At 37.2% G+C, this 23373-nt stretch overlaps 1 protein-coding gene across 5 annotated transcripts in view; it reads left to right on the top strand.

Annotated features, from left to right (window-relative positions):
* Positions 1-23373, top strand: part of PLCB4 (phospholipase C beta 4) — a 203252-nt gene that overhangs the window by 117883 nt on the left and 61996 nt on the right. For all 5 annotated transcript variants that reach the window (XM_050709677.1, XM_035552931.2, XM_035552924.2 and 2 more), the window contains 7 exons: positions 8848-8927; positions 9461-9514; positions 14843-14924; positions 16048-16148; positions 16766-16823; positions 21536-21644; positions 22613-22823. In XM_050709677.1, coding sequence (XP_050565634.1) covers positions 8848-8927; positions 9461-9514; positions 14843-14924; positions 16048-16148; positions 16766-16823; positions 21536-21644; positions 22613-22823 — 695 coding nt within the window. The remainder of the gene's footprint in view (positions 1-8847; positions 8928-9460; positions 9515-14842; positions 14925-16047; positions 16149-16765; positions 16824-21535; positions 21645-22612; positions 22824-23373) is intronic.

Raw genomic sequence — 23373 nt, 5'->3', positions numbered from 1 at the left:
TACACCTGCTAACCCCTCCTTTAAAATGGAGTGCCTGTTAAATACAGCATCATTAAATCCCTTGGCAGACTTGGTTGATTTTTCATTGCTTGGATCCATGCATCTTTAAGCACTGGGAGTACTGAGTAAACTCCATGAAAGGAGACATTCTTGTATAACTTACATGAACACACTAAATGGATTTTACTGTGTAGATTTTCAGCAGGCTCTCAGGGAAATAATGTGACATGGTTATGTTTTACAAACATTTAAGAGGCAAAGAAAAAGAAATGCTTGCAGCATTCACTTTTATACTTAACCCAACAATGTCTCTGATTTATTCTGGAAAGAAAAAAGGTGTAGTGAGGTTTGATAGCCATCTTTAATCTCCGTAAACTGTACTAGACTATTTGGTTTGTGAAGTCTATGTTAACCAATTACATATGCTGTCACAATAGATGAGCTGATTATACCATCTAAAATATGTCCTGCTTCATTAACCACCAATATGCTTATCAGAAATGTCATATACTGCAGTCTTCTTGTGGGTGGGTTCTAAGAGGCCTATAGATGTAAGAGAATTGCATTTGGGAGTTTTTCCATAATTTGCCAACAATGCTGATCCACCTGATCTAATATGTTTGAGACACAAGGGAGATGGTAAGGTAGATCAAGTCAAAAACAACGTAGAGCTTTCTAAGTTGCACCTAAAGCTGCAGCTTTGCTGGGGTTGTGGACATATGGGAATTCATTTGGTCTGTAATATGATGGTCTTTCATATATGATGAGTGCATCAACTTGCTACTATACCTGTGCTGCAATAAAATTTTCTAGGAATTATCTGCAGATAGAACTGTTCCTTTGTGATTCTTCCTGTTTTGATCATGAGAAAACATCTTTCTTCCAGAGCATACTAAATCTCCTCTAGAAGCAGCAGGTCTTTACATGTCATTAGGTAGCAATGCAGCTACTACTGCAGTTTAAAATGGGCCTTGATATATAGTCCACATTAAAAAGTAAACTGTTACTGTGAAATGACAGAGACAAGAGTTTGGAGAAAAAGGGGCAATGACTGTGGTTTAAGCAGCCCAGATTTGGGTAAGGGATGTATCTGTAGTTGTGTGCTGTTTTCACTGGTTGCCTTGAGGAAAGTGAGCGTTACTTGCTGCAGAAGTTTTAGCCATTCCTCAGATAAACCAAGATCAGGATTGGTTTGCACCTGATTGGGGTGCTTTAAAACAAGGGACTTCAGTGACAGATCCAAATGCAAAAGCCCAGAACCTTTATTTTAGGGTGACAGAAACAGGGCAAAAAGATATTCTGCTTCTGTAGATAATCACAGAATCATAGAATATCCCAGGTTGGAAGGGACCCATGAGGATCAAGTCCAACTCCTTGAGTTAGGAGACCATAACCTACAATGGAAAGCTTTTTTTTTTCCCCATAAGTAAATGTTGGACAGGTAAACTGCATACTTTCATGAGACAAGAAGTAGTTGTTACTTGTTGAAGGCTGGATTGTAAATGGGACTGCATAACCATGACATAGAAGAAAATGAATGCAAGTGTCTGCCTTCTTCAGGCTATCCATATCATAAGGAATGGGATCAGTGGGAAGCAGATTCTGCCACGTGGATAGGACAGAGTAACCGAGTGTAGAACAGTCCCTTAGGAGTGCCTGCACTGTTGCAGGTAGGCAGGGATGCTGTGGGTAGCAGTTAACCCTTCCCTCCAGGCAGGGCTGTCTGTACTGATCTGTCCTCATCTCTGCACTGAGGCAGCCCGACGTTCCTCTGCCTCTTGTGGTGATGTGCTCAGCAGGTCTGGCCAAGTCATTGCTGAGCTCCAAGGATAACTATTCCAACAAAAAGAGTGTGTTTATTATCTTCCCACTTGTCTCCAAGCTCCAACTCTGGTATTTACATTCTATCTACTTAAATTTTATTGGTGTTTTCAGCTGAGAAATTGGTTTTCATTTCCACTCTTAAAACAAAACAATGACAAAATAGGGTGTACTCTGTCTCTGATTGCAAGCAGCTGTCATGGTCCACTCCTAAAGCAACTTCAATGTGGTAGTAGGGAGTGACTGTAAAAGGTGGAATTTAAAATCTAATGTTTTGAATCCTGATTAAATCAGGTTATAGAGATTATTGTGAGCTAGAATTAAAACACACACGTGTGTGCATACGTGTGCTTTTTTATTTGTTTTCTTCCTAAGTGGACAGCCTGTGACTTAATAATCTGACAATCTGCTTTCCCCAATATAGGACATTTGAAAGGGCCATCGAGTATTTGGAGGCAAATTTCCTTACGGTGGAAGTAATGTAGTGCTGATGTGAAGGCACCCTGGCTATAGGCTGCCTATTCAATGTTGGCAAAAGGCCAGTGAAGCTGTTGTAGTTTAAAAACCCCAAATCCGGACTTTCTTCTTTGCTCATCCATTTTGGCAATGCACTGAGGATTTTAACTTAAAAAATTATCCCAAGTCAGCTCTTTTTGCATTCTTTAATAAAGGCATGAGTTTGTCCTGACAGTCGTTCTTTCTCAGGTTCAGCTGCGCTACTGAGAAGGACCGTCTCTCCCAGAAAGTACTGTTCCCACTGCCGTGCTGTTGGAGGAGTTTGTGAACACTCCTAATTCACTTCAGGGAAGTGAATTTTCCTAATTCATTAACTTTTTAGGGCTGAAGCTCACACCAGTGTTTGAGATAGCCTTACTCAAGGAGTGTTCACACACACCGTTTTGCTGGTAGTAGGTTGGGATGGGAGGCAGTGAGGGAAGGAGAAGAGAGTGATCTTTTACAATAGCATAGCTGGACTTGGTAGAAAATTGATGTTTTCTACAGTTGTGTTACTGAGACATTGAATCACATGTTGATGGCTAACCTGTGAGGCACCAGAATGACTAGCACATACTGAAATACTTTGTTATTCATGCTAAAAAGCAGCATATAGGCAAAATGCCAGCTTAATTATCCAACTGATAATATTTGGCATTGAAGATGACTGCAGTTTGAAATCATTTCATTTTGATGTTCTTAAATAGCTCAGCTTTTCAGCTGGACTAGTATTTTTCATTTTTAAATTGATTTATGTTTGGTAAAAAACAGTCAAATGGACCACCATCATTTTTTTAAGGTGAAGCTATTCAGATTGATCTTTTTTGTTGCTGTTCTAGTATATGGCTCTTTTTACTTAAAAGAAAAAATATTTTTTTTCAGTTGGCTCTGATTTTTTTTTTCTCCATGAAACAAGTTATTATTTGCCCAAATCATACTGCTAGGAGGACAACTAGAGGACAGCAGAAGATTCCCACAGGAATATCCCAAAGATATGTTGCAGGAAGGTTCTGTTTTCCCATAGCTTTGCTTTGTTTCTATGTTTCAAGGTAAGTCTTTCTAAAAAAAACTGCAGAACATACTTGAACGTAACTCTAAAAGTCTACTGCAGTTCTCTATGTCATGCTAGTATATGGCTTATGTCTCATAACCTACATGATAAACATTTCTAAACTATAACCATCTTAATTATGACTTCTGCTTACATGTTCAGGTAGCCCTTTGCCAAGTAAGTAAAACCATGTTCACTAGAGAAACCTTCATATCCTGGCCAGACTGTGGTTAAATGTCTGTGATTTCGATGTGCTTGCCTTTCTGCTTTTTTTCGTGTTCTTTCTTGGCTACGCCACTACAGAAGTATCAATAAGTTGAAAACTTAAGCTTTGGTTCTCTGTAGCCAGGAGGTCTATTTCACTGTGTAAATCTCTACTATGTTTGTCTGAACCTGCATAATGAAGCAGCCAAAGAGAGTTTTCCAGATGCTTTCAGAGTAGACCCCTCCAGTGCTGGAAAAGTCATTCCAGGATGGAAGGCTTTGTTGAAGGGTGAAAGCGATCTGGACACATCACACGACTCGCAATGCAGTGTTTATGTGAGCCTCAGCTTTCCAGATGAAATACTTGAAGTAGGAAGAGGCCCTTTTATTTTTGTAACAGAATGTTTGTAGCAATAGCTGACAAATCTGTGCTCCAGTTGATCAGGTAGGGGATGGCTTTTGTACTATCTCTAGTCTACTGCCCTGGCTTTTCTTGTCTCATGCTGTAGAGGCATGGTAATTTTTATAGAACAGAAATGATTTCTGAGACATCTGTGTTGAGAGAAGAGGGACATCTGCTGGTCACAACATCGATGGATAAGGGCAAAATACCAGGGAATCCTGCCAGGACGCTTCTTGCTCAGTAAGAATTGAGAAACATGGTTCTGTTTTCTGTGGGTTTCCTGAAACTTCAAATTATTAAGCCAGTCACAGGCACTGAATACTGAAATTGGGGGAATGCCTCCTTGCCTCCCTGGCTTTCCCACTGCTTGAATTAAGCAGAGTGCTACCATGGAGAGATTGCAATGAAAAAGTGAAGGTAAAATCACCTCAAGAGAGGTCTGGATAATACTGACCTTGTTTATAAATATGCCACAGATGACCTTGTCTGGAATTGCATGAACTGTAGATTACAGTGGTTTTTAGTGCTTCATAATTTTTGCCCTTTTTAACACTCCTAAATGAAAGGTTAATGACTAAAAGAAAGCTGAGAGGTCAAACTTATCTGTGCACCCTGCTGCTGCTGCCTGTATTTCATCAATGAACCTCAGCTAACACAAGGTCACTAAGTGCCTCAAAAGCATTTGAGTATTCCAGCAAAAATGGAGAGTGCTTTTTCAATAAATTTTTCACGCACCTTCTCCTTATAGAGATATTTGACAATGTTGGATCTTGTTAAAGAAAAACAAAACAGCTTGCTTATTCCAGTCTACAGCGTACTTAGATTTTGGCCTCTTGTGCCAGCCTAAGGGTTTGTGTTTAAGGTATCTTTGTCTTCATTTTTATTTCTTTTCTTGGTTGTTGTTTCTCTAAGATTAGATAGCAGGGCCCAGATTCCTCTTCTATATGAATCCAGAGTAATTATTGGTATATAGAGAGCCATTTAGGAGCTCCATTGACAGATTAAAGGTACTAAGCCATTTTTGAAAATCTGAAAATGTTTAGCATTAGTATAAATGAGAAAAAAATATATCTTGTATTTCTATCAAAAAACGTTTTGCAACTCTGTTTTCTGTAAGACCAAAGTGAAGTATCTACCTCACTTCAGTTTCATCTTGTAGGATTTTCCTTCTTTGCAGACATAGCAATATGGAGATGCTGAGCACAAAGGAAAAGAGTTGAGGATCTTTATCCCTGTTTACTTGCATAGGTTTACATGTTTTGCACCTTCATCTGTAAAATCAGCAGTGCTCTCACAGCACACAAGTGTTGCCACTGCTGTGTTCTTTGTGGTGTGTTAGCTGGGAAAAGGCTGAACTCTTTCATCTCTTCCACCATGTCATCAGACAGCTGTACGTTTAATCTGGCAATGCTTTGCTGACAGAAAAGAATATGTTGCACCTTGACTTTTGTCATATAGTATTCGGGCTTTGGATACTTTATGAATATCTGTGCACTGGATAACATTGCCTTAAAAGTGATTATGGAGGTTGTTATTTGGAAACCATTCTAGCTCAGAAGGATGTTTCACGTTGACCAGTTGACAAAGAATTTGAATGTATTGCACTGAGCCTGTATACCAATCTGTGGATGAGGAATTTTCTTCATCCTATGTCATTTCAATTCTACATAGTGTCTTCACAATCCAGAAAAATTTTTTTTTTCCTCAGCTCTCTTATTCCCAATTTTAATTTGGAGCCAGCTGGTAGCCATGAGGAAGATCTGGTGAAACACTCCAGAAATTACTTTAGCCCCAAACTGAAGCCCAGGCAGCCAGATGCTACATCATCATGCAGCTGTGTGATGTGGCACGGATAAAAAAGTGTGGCTCTTGAGCTCCCATATCCTGCCCAGGGGACATCATGCCAATGTAAAGACGATTCATAGATGGGCAGAGACTTTGAGGTTAATCTCTTGCTTGGTGCCAGCAGAGATGTGATGCTTTTGTGTTTTATCAGCATTTGGCTGCAGTTTTGTGCCCTTTCAGTGAACACGAACCGAGTTCCTGATTTGGCATCTCTGTCAGGAAAGGGCCTTATCACTAAGTAAAGATTAGGGAGTCCCTCTAAAGTGGGAATCATCAGGATACTTCCTGCAAAGAAATTGCTTACTAAGTGCTTAGTGAGTTCTCACTGTATCTACTTTTTTCTAGCAGTGTTGGTTTTTTTTTGTTTGTTTGTTTGTTTGTTTTTGGCAACTGTTCCTAATATATAGAAGTAACTTTGGAAATGAATGCTGGGTAATCTTACTGCTAAATGTTAAATTTTCTCATATCTGGTGTAGTTGTAGTCTGTTGCCTTCAAATCAAAATGGATCTGTGTGTGTTTATTTCCTGTTGAAATGGTGTCATCGGCAGTACTGCACTGATGACGTTTTTTTAGCAGAAATAAATGCCTTTTTTTTTTTTTTTTAAGACAATCTTATTCGTAACATGCATTTTGCCTAACTAAATCTTGCAGGATTCTTTTATGTTTGTTTGTTTACAGTGCATATACCATTTTACTTTCTGGGTCAGTGTTAAAAGGTTGAGTTGCTTGTGAGGGAATAGAGAAAATAAATTTTTATATAGCTGTGACAGTGTTAGTGTAGCAATAAAGTGACATTTTACTCTAATTTATCAAATTAAATAAGTAAAATAATTGATAAATCAGAGTCAAGTTTCCACAGTTCCAGGGAATCTAAATATATGTGAGACTTGTTCAGACACTTTTCCTGAAATTATTGCAAGCAATCTTCCTGTATCATCTTTGGTGAGGGAACATTTGTAGGAAAAGATATGTGTTCCCTAAGTCGGTCAGTGGCTTCCAATTATATTAGTTTTAATAATAGTAATAAAATATCTCTCCCCATGATCCTTACTTTCTTTATATCCCTAGACAGCACATCCATACTCTGACTACTAAGTCCATTTATTCATGAAGTTGGGAAAAGAGAAATGGGAGAACAGACTAGTGGGCTGTTTTCAAGCCCAGGTGTGGAAGCCGCTTTAGAGGTGACACCACATCCTATATGTCTGGGAGTTGTGAGTGGTGGGGAAGTGGCTGCCTTTTGCCCTGGCAGGGACTTGCTAAGCCTGAAAATATAGGGTAGGTTGGGCTATTAGGGCACAATGAGGCAGCAAGGGCAGAGCAAATGTTACAGGGAAAGAGAGAGAAAGAGCAGTGCTTAGAAAGAAGAGTAATTGATGGAATGTCCGCTTGCATTACCTCACTGCCTGGTTGTCTGTTGGACTGTCTGCTTGCTCGTGTGATGAATGTATGTGGTATCTTGTGTATTTCAAATGTGATAACAAAATCAAAGGTAAATAATTCTGTGAATTATAACAAGAAGAATGATTGAAAAGCATAAAAACACACCTGAGAAACCCCACATACTATGCCTTTCTTTTAAGTCAGACTTTTATTTTCAGATGATTCTCAGATACACACTTTATCTATTTGTATGCATTACTTCCTAAAAAAAGAATAACTTAAAAAGGAATATATAAGTATTAATAAATGTCTTAGTAAGTGGATGATTTGTCCAAAGTCAGATAGATCTATAAGGTTCATTTAAGGGAGTCCGACAACAATTTGTTGTTTAAAAGGAAGTTTGTGATGGGCTTGTAATGTGTCACAAGTACAAGGGTCTGCTTGAGTGTGTTTATTTGTTGAGTGGACACCTTAAACCTTTTTTTTGCATTATTTTAGCCAATGGGATTTAAATACATGCAATTCACAATATCTCCAAAGACACTAGTATTCCTCCTATATAAATGCTGTTTGTTTTTTTTTAATCTGATTTTCAGATGTACAGCACTCATTCATGAAAATGAAAATATATTAATCTCCATCTATTTTTGAGTGTCAAATTCTGGATCCTGCCCAAGTCAGTTCAAGCAGCACACACAGAATTTGGCCGGAAGCAAGAAGCTTTATTCATAAGGTTGATGTTAAGCAGTGGACTGAATCTCCTCTCGGTTTCACCAGTGTAATTTATCTGTTGAGTAATCCTAGCATTACAATGGCATAATTGAGATCAAACTTGGCCTGTAATGCTATCGTTTTTTCTCTTCCTATAGCTTCATCCTGCCAGGATTCTCAGTGAAATCAATGAGAGTTCATGTTAAGGTCTAATCCTTAAGCTTCTGCTATACAGCAGTACCAAGTCTAGGTACAAGCTATAGTGGAAAAAAAGATCCATAAAAAGGAATTACATAAGTGATGTAATGCTGCTGTTGGCTAAAAGTCATCCCAATGATTACTGGAATGTTTGCTTTTTAAGGATGAAAGCCAGGAAGAAAACAGGACTAAATATGTAACAGGGTGTTTAGATGAGGTCAGCATCAGAGAGCAACTGTTGTACATCCCTGTGGTCTGCTCTAGTTTATTAATATTTTGTTTCATTCCTTTTTCTAACACTGGACCAATTAAATATGTCATCACATATTGTATAATGTTGCTTAGTAATAGCTAACAATGCCAGCAACGACTGAAAGGGAGGCATATATTTATATGGGCTATAACTAGAAAGCTTAATAAATCAATCAGTGGACTGCTTTCCTTTGCTGGCAGTAAACTGTTTTAATAGCACCACAGATGCTGCATGTGGTACTTAGAAGAATAGAAAGCACAATCACTTTGTTTAGTGAAGGATAACATATCAATGGGTAAAATGCAGCTGGACTTTTTTGTGGTGTTGTAGGCTGTGAAGTGGGTGAGTTCTTTTCCTTAACTCAGAACATTAACATTATCCATAGCTGCAAGGAAGAAAAGCCTTCCGTCAAGACAAACTTTCCAATTTCTTCCATCTACAGTTTCCCTAATTTGGTGCTTCTGTATTTTCATGTTTTTCAGCAATGGGTAGAAGGACTTGGATCCATCATACATAACTTTAGAGCTAACAATGTCAGTCCAATGACATGTCTCAAGAAACAGTAAGTTACCTTCTTTCCTCCCCTTTTCTCCTTTTTTCTAGCCTTATAATTTCATTCTTACATTTCTTTTAAATTATTTTTAAAAATACAGTGTAATAAACTGAATGGTGTTAAATTAGTTTAAGATTTATCCTTCATTGTGATCAGAAGAGGTCTCAAGTCTATATTTGGCACCTGCCCAAGAGAAATTATAAGAGAATTTATAACCGTTCATTTGATTAGTTGATGTTGTATGTTTTAATTATTGTCTGGATTGTTCTTTTGCTGATGTATATGGAAACAGAATCCCATGAGTCTTTCTTCTTTTCAAACTCCTGTTAACTGATATGCTGATTCTTTTGGGCTGCTTTTTGCCCTTACAATTAAAGAACTGCTCTGCCTCAAACACTAAAAGACTACAGAGAAATATTTTTTATTACCAAACAATCATCTCTTTATACTCATTTCACAAGGATGTCAGTAATCTGAAGCTTAATATAAGTATCCTAATTTTAACAAATAGTATTTTTAAAATATTTGTTTCTTAATTTCAGTTGGATGAAGCTGGCCTTTCTAACAAATACAAATGGGAAAATTCCAGTTCGGAGGTAAGCTCAACTGGGCATTCAAGTTTTTATCAAGTACTGGTTATATAATGTTAATAACAATTCTATGGCTTAGTAACTAAATACAATACCAACTTTATCACTGTCTAACACGTATATAAGAACAAGCATAGAACTAGATATACTGAGCTGAGTTACATGCCTCCTTGGAAACTAGGGAGGACTTCTTATCAGCCTAATGATTTTTCTCTTAGTCCGTTTTAAAGATATGATTGCTTGTAATTGTTTTCAGTCACGAAGAGCTAAGAGCATCAGCTTTCTCAGCTTACAACTCTTCAAACTCTGGGAAGGGTTTTTCATAAAATACTTAACAGAAGAGCTATATAAAAATGCAGGCCAGTTAAGTAGGGGACAAAGAGGTACATTGTAAAATGTAGTTCCTCATAAAAGAGAGAGATACAGCTCTGCCAAAATTATTTCTGCTTTTATAGGAACCCCCAGGATAACATTTGGTTTTCTCCACATGGTAAATGAATCATTTGGTTAGTTGTCAGTGACTGAAAAGCTAGAACAGTGTATTTTCAGTACAGCTGTTAACTATTTCAGGTTACTGATTTTCAGTCTTCTCTGGCTAGGCAAATAATTCTCCCTGCCCTGCTCTAGATGTTCTTGCCAATACGTTGAGCTTCTTTCCTTCTCATCCAGTATGTGGAACCCCCACTTTTGGAGCATGCTGATTTTTCATGAGGAGGAACACACAGAAAAGAACAATAAAAAGGACTTTGTAAAGTAAACCTTACAGATATTTTTTTCCATGCAAGAAAGAGAGGATTATGCATCTTCAGAATCTGCAAAAAGATAAAGGGCCTGCTATGCTGCCCTCCAGGTTTCTTTAGTTTCATGATTCAAGTAACACCTGACACATTGACAATGTTAAGGCTGCTTCAGTGTATTAATTTTTCAGCTTTCACATTGCCAAGCTCCTGCCTATTCCTGAAACTTGAACTGAACTGCCATGAGGCATCTCCTGTGCAGAGGTCCCATGAGTGATATCAGCTGAAAGGTAAAGATGTGGGAACAGTATTAGACGAGCAAATTCATTTTCAAGACGTCAGAGCTTTATGTCTGTGTTTGAACACAGAGCTTTATTCCTCAGAATTGAATGAATAGTGTGCTAGCTTGTCTGAAACTTTTTCCACCTTGAAATATTTTACCTTTCATTTAGGGAGGCACAAGTTCTCTCTGCTGTGCTATAGCAGACTAATTTACTTATGCAGACAAGGCCGCATATTGCTGAAGAGAGTCCAGTCCACTGGCTTGTTATTCCAGTGAATTAAATCATCCTGTCAGATTTAGAGTTTGGATTGTGGAAGACTTAAACAGTCTCTTAAAGTTGAATAGTTTTTCTTAAAAGTGAACTTTGAAAAAAGTAACTTAAAAGTAACTTTGAAAAGTAACTTACAAGTAACTTTGAAGTTAAGTTCACTTTAAGTGAACTTAAAAAGAACTTTCCAGTTCCAAGAGTGCCAGGTTGACACAAATTGGTCTCTAAAAGCTTAATTTCTTACAAAAACGATTTGCAGTGTGAATTTGTAAAGAATCTACTATTCCATGCTGTGCTGAGGGAACCTGAATCTTTACATGTTCAAGGAATTCATTACGTTGTTGTGGGTAAAATGTGGCAACCTTTTTGTGCTCATCCAGTAAGCACTGTATCACGGGCTGAAAGGAATAGGAGAGATGTCAGCAAGAGGAATGACAACGCAGGGGAAAAATCAGACTGTTCTCTAGACCTGTCTTGGAAAAAAGGTTGAACCAGAGCTCTGTCCTCCCCTCCACAGCGGAGCCCTGATGGAGGACAGTGAAATCATGAAAGTGGCCTGATCCAGCAACACCTGCTTATTATGAAGTGAGACACAGGCACACAGATCTCTCATCACTGGGTAACCTCTCCTCCTCCCACAAGCACTAGTGCAAAGGAAGAGTATGGGGGAGAAGACAAGGAATAGGAGGAGCTAGATGCATGAGGAGAAGGGTACGCGGGTGAGGAAACCAGCTGAAGGAAGGCAAGTCAAGAAGCACCAGGAAATTTGGGCAGAATGCTTCTGCTATGCGTTGAGTTTCAGGTTGTTTACCCAAGTAAATCTTCCTACTGATTTAAACTACTGATGCTTCACATTCAACAGACCTCCAGATTGCTATGGTCAGTCACTCCCATATTACCTCCTTGTTTTAAAATTCAGTGTCTTCTAGTCAGCTGTGCTCTGTCAAACATCCACCTCCTCCTGCTGCTCAGAGACCCCTATAGCAGTGACTGTAGCTCTGGGGATACAGATAGGAATGTTATCCTCTCAGAAGGAGAATACCTAGCAGGTCTGTTAAGCTATAGGAATATGTATCGCAAGATCCCCTTTAGTTCACTTTTACACAGAAATGAAGTAAAATCCCGAGGAAAAAATCTCACCTGGGAAGTTAGAGCTCTGCATTTCTTTCTAGGTTTAATACAGATTGTTGCAGCCAACACATGGGCATAGAAAATGACAAAGCTTGAGAAGGTGAAAATCCTTAGGCTGTCAGTGGTAAATGGTGCAAATATTCCTGACTCCTTGTTAGTACTGTCGGGGTTGCAAGGTCATGGAGATTCTTCTCAGCTGCTATTGGATTTGAACCTAGTCTGGGGCATATATTTATTACTATCAATGTAATGTGCTTGACAGAGAAATACTAGCAGTTAGTAGCGCAAAAGCCTTAGGAGAACACTGGTTAAAATATTTTGTATTTTCAGATTTTCAAACTACTATAAATGATAACAGAAAAGGTCAGTGCTTGTTAACATAAAAAAATACTCTGTTTCTGCAGCTTTCCATTGGCAGAAAACAGGTTTTCTGTATGTGAAAGTTGTGCCTGTTAGATAGAGCCTGGCTGGAAATGAACTTAGGTCAACCTATGATCATCCATTGGTATGACTACATTTAAAAGAGTTTGAGTTAATTTAGCATCTAACTATGAAGATTAAAAAAAAAAAAAAAAAAGCACAAAGACTAAATTTGTTTCATACTGGTTTAATTAAGTTAATTTGAAATTACACATTTTAGTAAATAAGCTTTGTATTGATTACTCCAGAGTGCCTGGAAGAAATGTCTGCTCCTATAGTTAGATGATGGTTGGAAATCGTAGTTTTAGATGATTTTTTTGTACAGTATACACAGTGGTACTTCCAGTTCTAGCCAAACTGATAAATTCAGTGTAGCCAGAATAAGTGATTGTTTTGAACAGTCTCTGTGTTGATTTGATATTTGAAGTAATGATTTGAAAGTGGTAAATATTTTGAAATAACTAAGTTATTGAATCCATCAAAAGGCAAGGTAGATTGATAACCCTCAGTCCTAGATTTGAAGTATTTTAAAAAATGAAAGAGCACATTGATACATTGTCCCCCACCCTCACAAACAACAAAAAAAAAAAGGTAAGAAAGAAAAAAAAATCCACCATAGAACATGAGGAGTTAACACCTGTAGGTATCTATCAACCAGCAACTTGTTTGTGTCAGAAATAATCCAATTTTTTTCCAAGGTATACAACAAGATGAATGTAAATATGCTAGGATGAAGTCTCTTCAGATAGAATAAAAAATAGTTTTATTTACAGTACCCTTAGCAAAATGAAAGTATACTTTTAAACTCTTTTTTAATTCATGTACTTGTTTCTAGACTGCTGCTCTCATTACAAATCATTGCTATATTTGCTGTTATCTTTAGTGAAGTAGATAGTTTGATACCAAAAAGAAGTTTTCTGCAGCCATGGGATCTTGGCTCTCCGTTTCTGAGTAATTACTTATGCCAATATTACACATTTGGCATTATATTTATTATTGGAGCCTGATTCATTAGAACAGGCATAGAATTTTTACAGGGCTGGAGACAGATTATAAATTATAGACCTGATGTTATTCAGTGTCATAGCATTAGGAGAAAATAGCTGCTTGAGATGTATATTTTTTTTAAGAAACAGGTGCCTAAAGTTAAGCTCATTCTATAATTCAGTGCAAACATCACAGTACTTAGCTTTGGAAGTCAAATAACTTAATTATGTACCTAAACAGGGACATGGGAACCTGTTGTAAGAACCCAGTAAAAAAATAGCCAAGATAGGTTAAAATACTACTTCATCACTTGGATCTTTGGCTTCCTGATCTTCATTTTATTAGTATGAAAATATTTACATAGGAGTCTTAGAGTGTTTTGGAGAGTAGAACAACTGTGAATTGCTATGGCAACAAATAACAGCAACTGTTGATTTCACATCTTTCACCTTGTGAAATTATTTAGTATGCATGAGACTAACAAAAAGACTCCGCAAACGATTGTCTTGATGATAACAAGCAACTTATTCTCATAAGGCAGCTATAGGGTATTTCCCCCATACAGGTTTTCTTAGTATTAGCAATAGATACTGGATACAGACCTCAGTTTTCCCCTCCAGATTGAGACATCAAAATCAAGGAGTTCTGGGATGCATCTTTTTAGCTTAGACCCTGGAAAGGAGGAGAGTGTCAAATTTGGATCTACTTTTCCAGAGCCAGAGGCTCTGGAAAACTTGTCTCAAATGGAAACAGAAATAGACCAAATGTTTTTACATTAAACATGCCAAATATCTAAGCTTTAAATGGAATTACTGTTTTGTGGAAGTAAATGGATGTTAATCAGTTTGGTGGAAACCTACTTAACTGCATAGTACATCTAGAACAGGGGCATTCATAATGCGTGCAAGGCAAGGGAGCATTCGAAGGGAGGAGTGAACACTGCAGCTGGTGAAGGAGCAGGGAATAAGATCTGACATGCATCTAGGAGTCCCTGGCTAGCAGAGGCTGCTTGAAAAGGAAAGAGGAAGGAACCTGCCATTGGGAATGGTTCAGGCCTACCTTAAGGGTGATGTGGGAGGCATAGGTTAATGCTTGGAAAGGAAGAGAAGTCACCGCAAGCAGGAAAGCCTGGAGCCATGAGTCTTCTCACTTGTTGAATCTGCTACTTTTTAAACAGTCATTTATCTATGTGTGGAGGTGAAAAGATCCAAAAGAATAATGCTTTTCATAGCTCCATATCCCAGTATACTGAAAAAAACAGCAATTCTTCTGTTCTTTTTGCAGTTCATTATTTTGATGTTTTCTAATGGATAGCTTGCAGGCAGAACACTGCTGCTCTGTGAAACATGGAGCATTTTTTCAGCTGCACTATTACTTGGAAGATGCTTATATTCATCAGTTGAAGTTGGAGGAAAATGTTGGCAGTAAAAAGCAAGAGAGAGAGAGAACTGATTGTTTAAAAAGTTACTAACATTTTTCCCTTTTTTTCCCCCACTCTTTTGTTTTAGCATTACCAGAACCTTTGCATCAGGTAAAACAGAAAAAGTGATCTTTCAGGCACTTAAGGAATTAGGTCTTCCCAGTGGAAAGGTATTTTGCATTTCTGAATAACTTCTTTGTACATTAATAAACTGATGAATCATTCATATTCATATCTGTGATCAAAGTCGTATGCATCTTGCAAAAATGTGTATTGTTCGTGAGTAGCTTATTCATCACTGTAGGTTGTTTACTAAAATCAAAATGTAATCAAATCTTTATGACATAGCGATCCTTAAACCTCTTAAATGAGGCTTGTCTTCTTTTCTGTAATAACTGCCTCGCCCCATGAATTTATGCAAAGCACATGAGTGCAGAACATGGCTGCATGCTGCCCTCTCAGTTGTGTTTCTTGGATTCCTCCTGCTTTTTGCTCCCCTCCACTGAAGAACTGCTCTCCAGCTCTGTCCTGCTTGCAGCTGGAGCCCCTGTCAGCAGCCCCAGAGGGGTGACAGCTGGCTACAGTCATGGTTGGTTTCTTCACCTTTGCTCCCTGCCAAGTCTCCCTTTTTTCATTTTGGAGACTCCAGCCCATAGTTTTTGGCTTGGCACCTGCCAAGGCTGGTGGGAGGCAGCCTGCAGGCTCAGCAGCTCGCTGTCTCCAGCCAGGGAGGGGGAGCGTAGAAAACTGGGTGTCCAGCGGTTGCAGTGCTTGACACCAAGGGTGATTTTTTTTTCCTCACAGCTGCAGTTCTCATCTTGTTCAGCCAAAGAAGGGCACGATACCGAATGTGTTAGCTGTGCATTCCCTCTCATGGAAATTTTATGCACCCCTGTATGAGAGCTGCTTTGCTATTTAAAACCACTGTACCAAACCTGAGACATTTTCTTGAAGTGTCTTGGCTTCAGCATAAGTATCTTGAAGTTAATACACTAGTTTGGATATATTTTTTTAAGCTTCATTAGAAAAAATAAACACTGGGTTCCAAATCTGTGTATGTAGAATTAATGTTGCTGTGAGGTCAGAATATATGAACAACTGACAGATCTGTGATAAAGATGAATTGAGAACTGTTTGGAAAAAATACAAAATAAACTAGGTAAAGTAAATGTATAATGGGTAAAGAGCTAAAACAGTATTTGATTGCTTTTTGTGATGTAAGATAACACTCTTAGGAATAAAGCATATAAGCAGTCTTTTGCTGAATAAATGTGCCTTTGCATTTTGTTGCAGAATGATGAAATTGAGCCTGCAGCATTTACTTATGACAAATTTTATGAGCTCACCCAAAAGATATGTCCCCGAACTGACATAGAGGACCTCTTTAAGAAGATGTAAGTTCAAATGTAATATAATCTTCCTTTAAACTAATTTTATTGTAATTTTAGTCCATATCTAATAGTGACAGAATGCTGTAAAGATTGTTTAACCTTGAATCCTAGTATCATCAGCAATATGTTAAGACAAGCCTTAAGTCTATGTTTTTCCCCTTCCTTCCCTCTCAGATTGTTAATGTAAAAGTTCACTCTGTACTTGGAGCAACTTTTACATGAGTTAGAAGAAGCACCTGGAACTTTTTTTTTTTTGCATTGGCTTTACTAACTACTGTAATTTTAACTTGCTCCTTTAGGTGATTAACACACTATGTGAACTAACTAAATTAAGTAAGAAATTTGATGTTTTAAAAGTTTCTTCCTTCAATTTATTCTCAGCTGGAGGACTTACATGTTGTTTTATGAAGTAATGTATGTTAAATTATAGCAAGTAAAGGAGATATATTGTGTCAAGCATAGACAGTTTGTTTTCTGTGACTATTCATTTTGAGATTATAAAGTTATTTTAGGTAGAGAAGTGGAAGGTTTTAGAAGTATTGACAATGTCAACATGTAAATCATACCTACTTGTAGCATCATATATGAAAACTTACATTCTCTAATAAATTTCTTTTCAGCAATGGAGACAAAACTGATTATTTAACGGTAGACCAATTAGTGAGCTTTCTAAATGAAGTAAGCTTTTTCATACATTAACTACCATACAAGTCTGTCTGCAGTGGCTTGCTTCTTCCAGTCTATCCATTGCATGTATCATGCCATGATTTGCTATGCTTCTGATCTGCTGATCTTTCCATTATGGTAACATCCAGGTGCAAAAATCAGCTCCAACATATGTTCTTGTGCTTTCTACATGTTGGCTTTTGCAGATTGCATCTGTAGATTATTTGCTTGTTGTCTTGTGTTGTGTATGTTTAATACATTTTATACTGTTACATTCGATGCGTTTTTATTAAAAATACATCCAGTATTTTATTATAAGCAATTATTTTTACCTAAAGGCCACAGATAAATATATCTGCTTATCCCTTTGAATAATAGAAGAAATGAAATAGGCTTTTAAAAACATTGGTTTGATTCTACTGTACAGTATATTTCTATCTATTACAAATCTAAGAGCTAAGAGGGTATTTTAAGGGTTTGTATATGATTTTTAAAATAGTATGTGTGCAGCATAAGAGGAAATATTTTTATTGCTGTATTTCCAGAATACAGTTGTTGGAAAGAGTATTTAGTATTTCTTAAAAACATCATGAGTGTGCAAATAAACAGTGTGAGGGGTTTCTTTTTTTTTTTTCTTTTTTTTTTTCTATTCCTAAAGCACAGTAAGTTGTGGAAGGCTGACTCTATCAGAATTGCAACAGCAAATGCACTATGTAGATTTAACAAGAACTTACACATGGAAAATAAGTACATTCTACCTGGGTTTGTACCAATACATTCTTGTCATCTAGAACATGGGTAGCTGCTTTATTTAACAAGAACTTACACATGGAAAATAAGTACATTCTACCTGGGTTTGTACCAATACATTCTTGTCATCTAGAACATGGGTAGCTGCTTTATTTCTCTGCATGATGCATGATCTTTTAGGGACCAAAAGCCTTACCAAAATTCTTTCCTTCTAAAATTATTTTACTATTTACAAATCCATTTATATTTATATCAGAAATGTATATATTTCTGATACTGCTATATTAAGATTCAAGCAATAAGTTCCCCCATAGAAAAATCAAATAGATCATATTCAGAATTCATAGATCAATTTCAGAGTAAAATTTTCTTTTTCAGTTGGGAATGCACTCATTCTTCATCGAACCAAATTACATATAAAAAATAATATTCAAAAAGAAGAGCATCTCCCCTGTGAGGGGAGGCTGAGAGACCTGGGTCTGTTCAGCCTTCAGAAAAGAAAACTGAGAGGGGATCTTATCAATGTTTATAAAGACCTGAAGTGTGGGAGACAAAGCGATATGGCCAACCTCTTTTCAGTGGTTTGTGGGGACAGGACAAGGGGCAACGGCCACAAAATGGAGCACAGGAAGTTCTGCACCAACATGCGAAAGAACTTCTTCATGGTGAGGGCTGCCCAGGGAGATTGTGGAGTCTCCTTCTCTGGAGATATTCAAGACCCATCTGGACGCCTGTGTGTGCAATTTGCTCTAGGAAACCTGCTTTGGCAGGGGGGTTGACCCAATAATCTGTCGAGGTCCCTTCCAACCCCTACAGTTCTGTGATTCTGTGATTAATACTTCATGACTAATGGTTGTTTCCCTTTAGTTGGTGACTAGAGCTGGGAAAAAAATATAGAAAAGTTTTATAGAATGGCACATTTAGTCTGATGACTTGAAGCCAATGCCTTTGGCTTAGTGCTTAAGGTATTTTGGTCTTCAAATATATTTGGAGTTTAAAATTTTGGTCATGATTTGAAATGCACTAAATAAACTAAATTCTCCCACCTGATTTGATCATTTCTGTCCCCTTTACAACAGGCCAGTACTGCAATTAGTAGTGATATTTAATGCTGGAAAATACAAGAAGATTATTTAGGAGAAGGGAATTGCTTGGCAGGGCAATTATTCATGAGAGGAGTCTTTAGCCTAAATTAATTTGAATTCCATAACCTCCAGGGCAGGCCACAAAAACTGTAAGCATTACAGCTTTTTAAGAGAGCATGATGGTATGTTACTGGGTATAAGTGGAGGGTGAGCATCTGTCCAGTCAAAATGCTGTCTCTATTTGCCTTTTAAATGCTTCTGGCTGACAGCTGATTTAGTTGTGTATCAGTATTAAAACTTCTAGGAAGATTTTAGAAATTTAAGTTTTAGAATTTTTTTGTTGTTTTTGTTATTAAGATCAATTTAGAAAAAAGAAAATGTAATAGAAAAACAGCTGAGGTCACTACTATTGAGATTTGTTCCTGCCATTCATTTGCAGCAATAAATTATAAGCTAAGTAAATGTCAAAGTGGAAATTCAGTAGTCTGACCAGGATTCAACCTTTCTCCTGGGAAGGAGGTATGAGGAGATCCTTTTCTTTCCCTTTCTTTCCCACTGCCCCCCTCTCTTTCCCACTGTCTTCTTCCCTTTCTTCTTCCTTTCCTCCCTCCCTTCCACTCTCTTGCTTGCTCTTACTCTCTTCTTCCCATTCATTTACTCTCTTTTTCTGTCTCCCTCTGTTTTTTCATCTCCACATAAGGATGCCATTCTTACCCCACTGCACAGGACAAATTCAAGAAGTAAAATTATTTTGGGCACAAAAGCTACTTTACATCTCAGTTTATATCTGCTCAGAGAGTAGAGTGGAGGCCAGGTCGGGGAGGCTAAATGGTCTTTCTCTCTTTCCAGAACTATACAGGATTTTTTTTTCTTCCCATTCTTTTAGATGGTTCACCCTCACGTGGTTAAGAATGTCTAGGGTAGGGGTTCTCTACTTCATATGGTAACTAGACCAAGCAAAGGCAACTCTGGACATATGCAATTAGTCCAGGGACATGTTGTCTTTCTAGATGAAACTTCATGCTTTTAGTTCCAGTCAGCTTTTATGTTACAGCTGTGCCAGCAAGCTCAGTAATGCAGAAGATTTCCCCAAGATACACTAATAAGCATTCTTCCATTTTTTTTTTTAAATAACACATCATCAGTTGTCAGATCTGCTTTGGTTTTTAAACTAAGTAAACATGGAGACATAATTTTATAATGGGTAAAAAAGTTGATAATGAGCAATGGTCATTGCTACAAGAAGAATATTTTGCTCTTAGCTCCTTACAGTAATTCTGGAGAGTCTTATTCTAGAGGAGGCTTTTTTTCTTTATCCCATTTATTTTATTCTGTATGCTTAACTGTAGAAGAATGGGTAAGAGTACTCTTCTTGAGTAAGAACCTTTCTTTCTACTTCTTAAATTTTTTTGAAGTAGTGAAATGTCTTTCATGATATAAAGCTTGTCATTTGTCATATTAGACTGTGCTTTTGCATGCCAGTGTTGTATTGCTGTTCTGTTCTGCTTAGCAAGTTATGTCCTGCATCCAGCTGCTCTCATTTCATATTTCATCTGAGTTTTACTTAGATATCCAGACAGCCGATCTGTAGTGAATGAAAATGCTATAATTTAGATGCTGCATACTGTCAGTAGCTTTACTTGAAAGATCCCTCTTTAACTGCATGATTAAATTGGCATTGGTTGTAATTTCTTGGAATCAATAAAGCACATTCATCAATGTATTGATTGTAAGAAAAGAGATCAAGTGCTTATTTTTGATTGGAAACTACTTTTCTTCCTGAAAAACTGTCAAAAATATATATATACATAAGGAATTACAGCAAATGCTGATAATGCTGTGCCAAGCCATGTGAACACCATCCTGTCCACTCCAAATTACTGATCACCGATATGGGGGTGGCCTGTTACATTTCTGAATTCTGCTTAAACTGCACCTTGAAAATTGCATCTACTGGGGTAAAAGAGTGTTTTCATGGTCGTATTTATTTCTTTACATTTTATTGCATCTGCTTACATGCCACTACTCCGTTCAATTCTGTTTTTAATTTTCTTTTAATGGAGAATCAGGCACACAGTGTGCAGCTGTAATCCAGCATGGAGAAAAACAAATGTTATATAGCACAACTGTGAGCAAAACCAAACCAAAACAAAAAACCTCTGAATTTTAGTGTATTAGAAATCACTGCTAAATTGCATCTAGAATACATAGAAATACTAAATATATTATGAAATCTTAATACCATAAATTACTGTGAATTGAGGATACTATAAAGTTCTTCTAAATTGTATATATCTCTTCTAAGAATTTAAGTTTTTTTTGAATAGTGCACAGTGTTTCTAGGATTCGCAAATAATCATCAGTAGTTTCATATTTCTAAATTCAGGTTTCAAATTATGTATATATAGTATAGCTTTATTTTACTTTCAATTTTTACTTCAGCTATAGATATTGCTGAAGACATGCATTTTTGCGGAGGTGATTACTGTGCCATCAGTCAAGCCTGTCAGTTTACATGATCTACACAAAAGACTGGAAGGAAGAAGAGAGATTTTATAAAGATGAGCTTAGCTATTGTCAACACTTCATTGGCATGTATACCAAGTGCAGTCATTATTTTCATGAACAAGCAACAGTAAGACCAGTTATACGGTTACAGTGGATTTATTTGGAAATATTTGTAATAAAGCTGCCTAAGTTTCTTATGGAAGATAAGGTTTGTTTTCTGTCTAAAGCTAAAGTTGCTGTTGGATAGTCTGAAAGTTTTAGGGCTTTTTTTTTTTTTTTAAATGTCCACTTCTTTCTTTCTCATCTGCAGTAATGAAATGCTCTTGGATGGTAGCCATGCACTATATTGTTTTGCTGAATTCTGTTGTTTTCTGACCTTAGCATCAACGAGATCCTCGGCTCAATGAAATTTTATTTCCCTTTTATGACACAAAAAGAGCAATGCAGATAATTGAGACATATGAGCCGGATGAAGACTTGAAGAGTAAAGGTAAATGTGGGAGGAAATTCAGGATTTGGTATTTTTTAGGCATTTGGGGAATTTGTTCTGAAGCCTGCAAACTTTTTGAAGGGAGATTACGGTCCTTGTGGTCAGGGGCAAGCACTTGCAGGGCTAACCAGTGAAGTAGACCGGGAAACTGATTTGCTGAAAAATATCTCCCCCTCAAAATCAGCGATTTTTCAGAAGGATTAATTCCCTGATCCAGGTTACACTGTGGCCACACAGACAGCCTAGCCTGGTACAAAATGGGAGAGGTTAGCTTGACGTTCGGATTTAGTAAATGGGGAACAACGTGGCGACTCCTCCTAGAAACAATCGAGCACGTGCCATGTATGAAATAGAAATATTAGTATTAATTACCTGATTCTAATTCTGACTTTTTTTTTTTTAATTCACTCTTCTTTGAGTACTCTTGATTCCAGTGAGTTTTACAAGCTTTTCAAAATAAAAAAGTGTATACTACAGAAGTTGCCATCTGTTTAGGATGGAACATATAAAATCATGTTTTATGAAGGTGGGACTTAATCTAGAACAGGAAAGTGTTGTTCACTAATTTGCAAGGAAGAGGATTTTGCAAGCACAAAGCTGTAGCGGGGGATTGATGTTGGCTTATTCTTCTAGCCAAGAACTGAATTGTGGCTAATTATTTAGAGTCTTTCTTTGACTTATATTTCCAAGAGGTCTTAAATAAATTTGGGAAACCTTTAAAAAATTTATCTACTGTCAGGATTCTTTCTTGTACATCTGGTTTTATTATCTGGGGACACAGTGTCAGATTTTGCATCAAGGACACAGTTGCTGGTCAGCTTGGAGCACTGGAAGAAAAGAAGTGTTTGCTTGCAGAAACCTTTAGAGACATACCTTTTTTGCTAGGGTTCATGTTCTGAAAGATAGTTTGAATCCTACCCACTATAAATTTCTAGTAGTAATTTACTATGATTTCTTCTGCCTTCTAGGTCTCATATCAAGTGATGGATTTTGCAGATACTTGATGTCAGATGAAAATGCACCAGTTTTCTTAGATCGTTTGGAATTATATCAAGAAATGGACCATCCTTTGGCTCACTATTTTATCAGTTCCTCTCACAATACGTATTTAACGGGCAGGCAGTTTGGTGGCAAGTCTTCGGTGGAGATGTACAGACAAGTACTTTTGGCTGGATGCAGGTTGGAAGCAGTAGATAAGTCTTTTAATATTTGTGAATCTAATACTTTAAGACTACATAGTATACTTTGGTGAAGATATAGTGTATAACTGAATGCATAAAGATATCAATGTGGTAAATGAAAACATACATATTTAAGACTTTGTCACAAAAAACATTGGAAGGCAGTGGGATGTAGAAATTGGTGTCTGGAGTTGGGTTGTAAGAAAGATAAGTTTGATATCAAAATGACAAACAAAGACTTTCAGAGTGCTTCTTGCTTTGTAATTAAGAACCCTATAAGTAAATGAGAATGTTTATGATTTCCTGCTTGATTTCTTGACCTACTAGTATGTGTCACAGTTAACTGAGTAAGATAATAAATAGAAGAGTATTACAGTGCTATTTTTTTCTTCAGGTATTAATATCTTGCCCCACGTATACTGTGTTTACGGTAGAATACCTGAGGTAATAAAAGCAGTCTGAAATTACACAGGTACAGCTTAAAAGGAATTGCATAATGCCCAAAACTGCTTGGTAACTTACTGCTCTGAACATTGCTGCTCAGAACT

The sequence above is a fragment of the Cygnus atratus genome, chromosome 3 (assembly GCF_013377495.2).
Source record: "Cygnus atratus isolate AKBS03 ecotype Queensland, Australia chromosome 3, CAtr_DNAZoo_HiC_assembly, whole genome shotgun sequence".
Taxonomy (NCBI): domain Eukaryota; kingdom Metazoa; phylum Chordata; class Aves; order Anseriformes; family Anatidae; genus Cygnus; species Cygnus atratus.
This window is presented reverse-complemented; position numbering and strand designations above follow the sequence as displayed.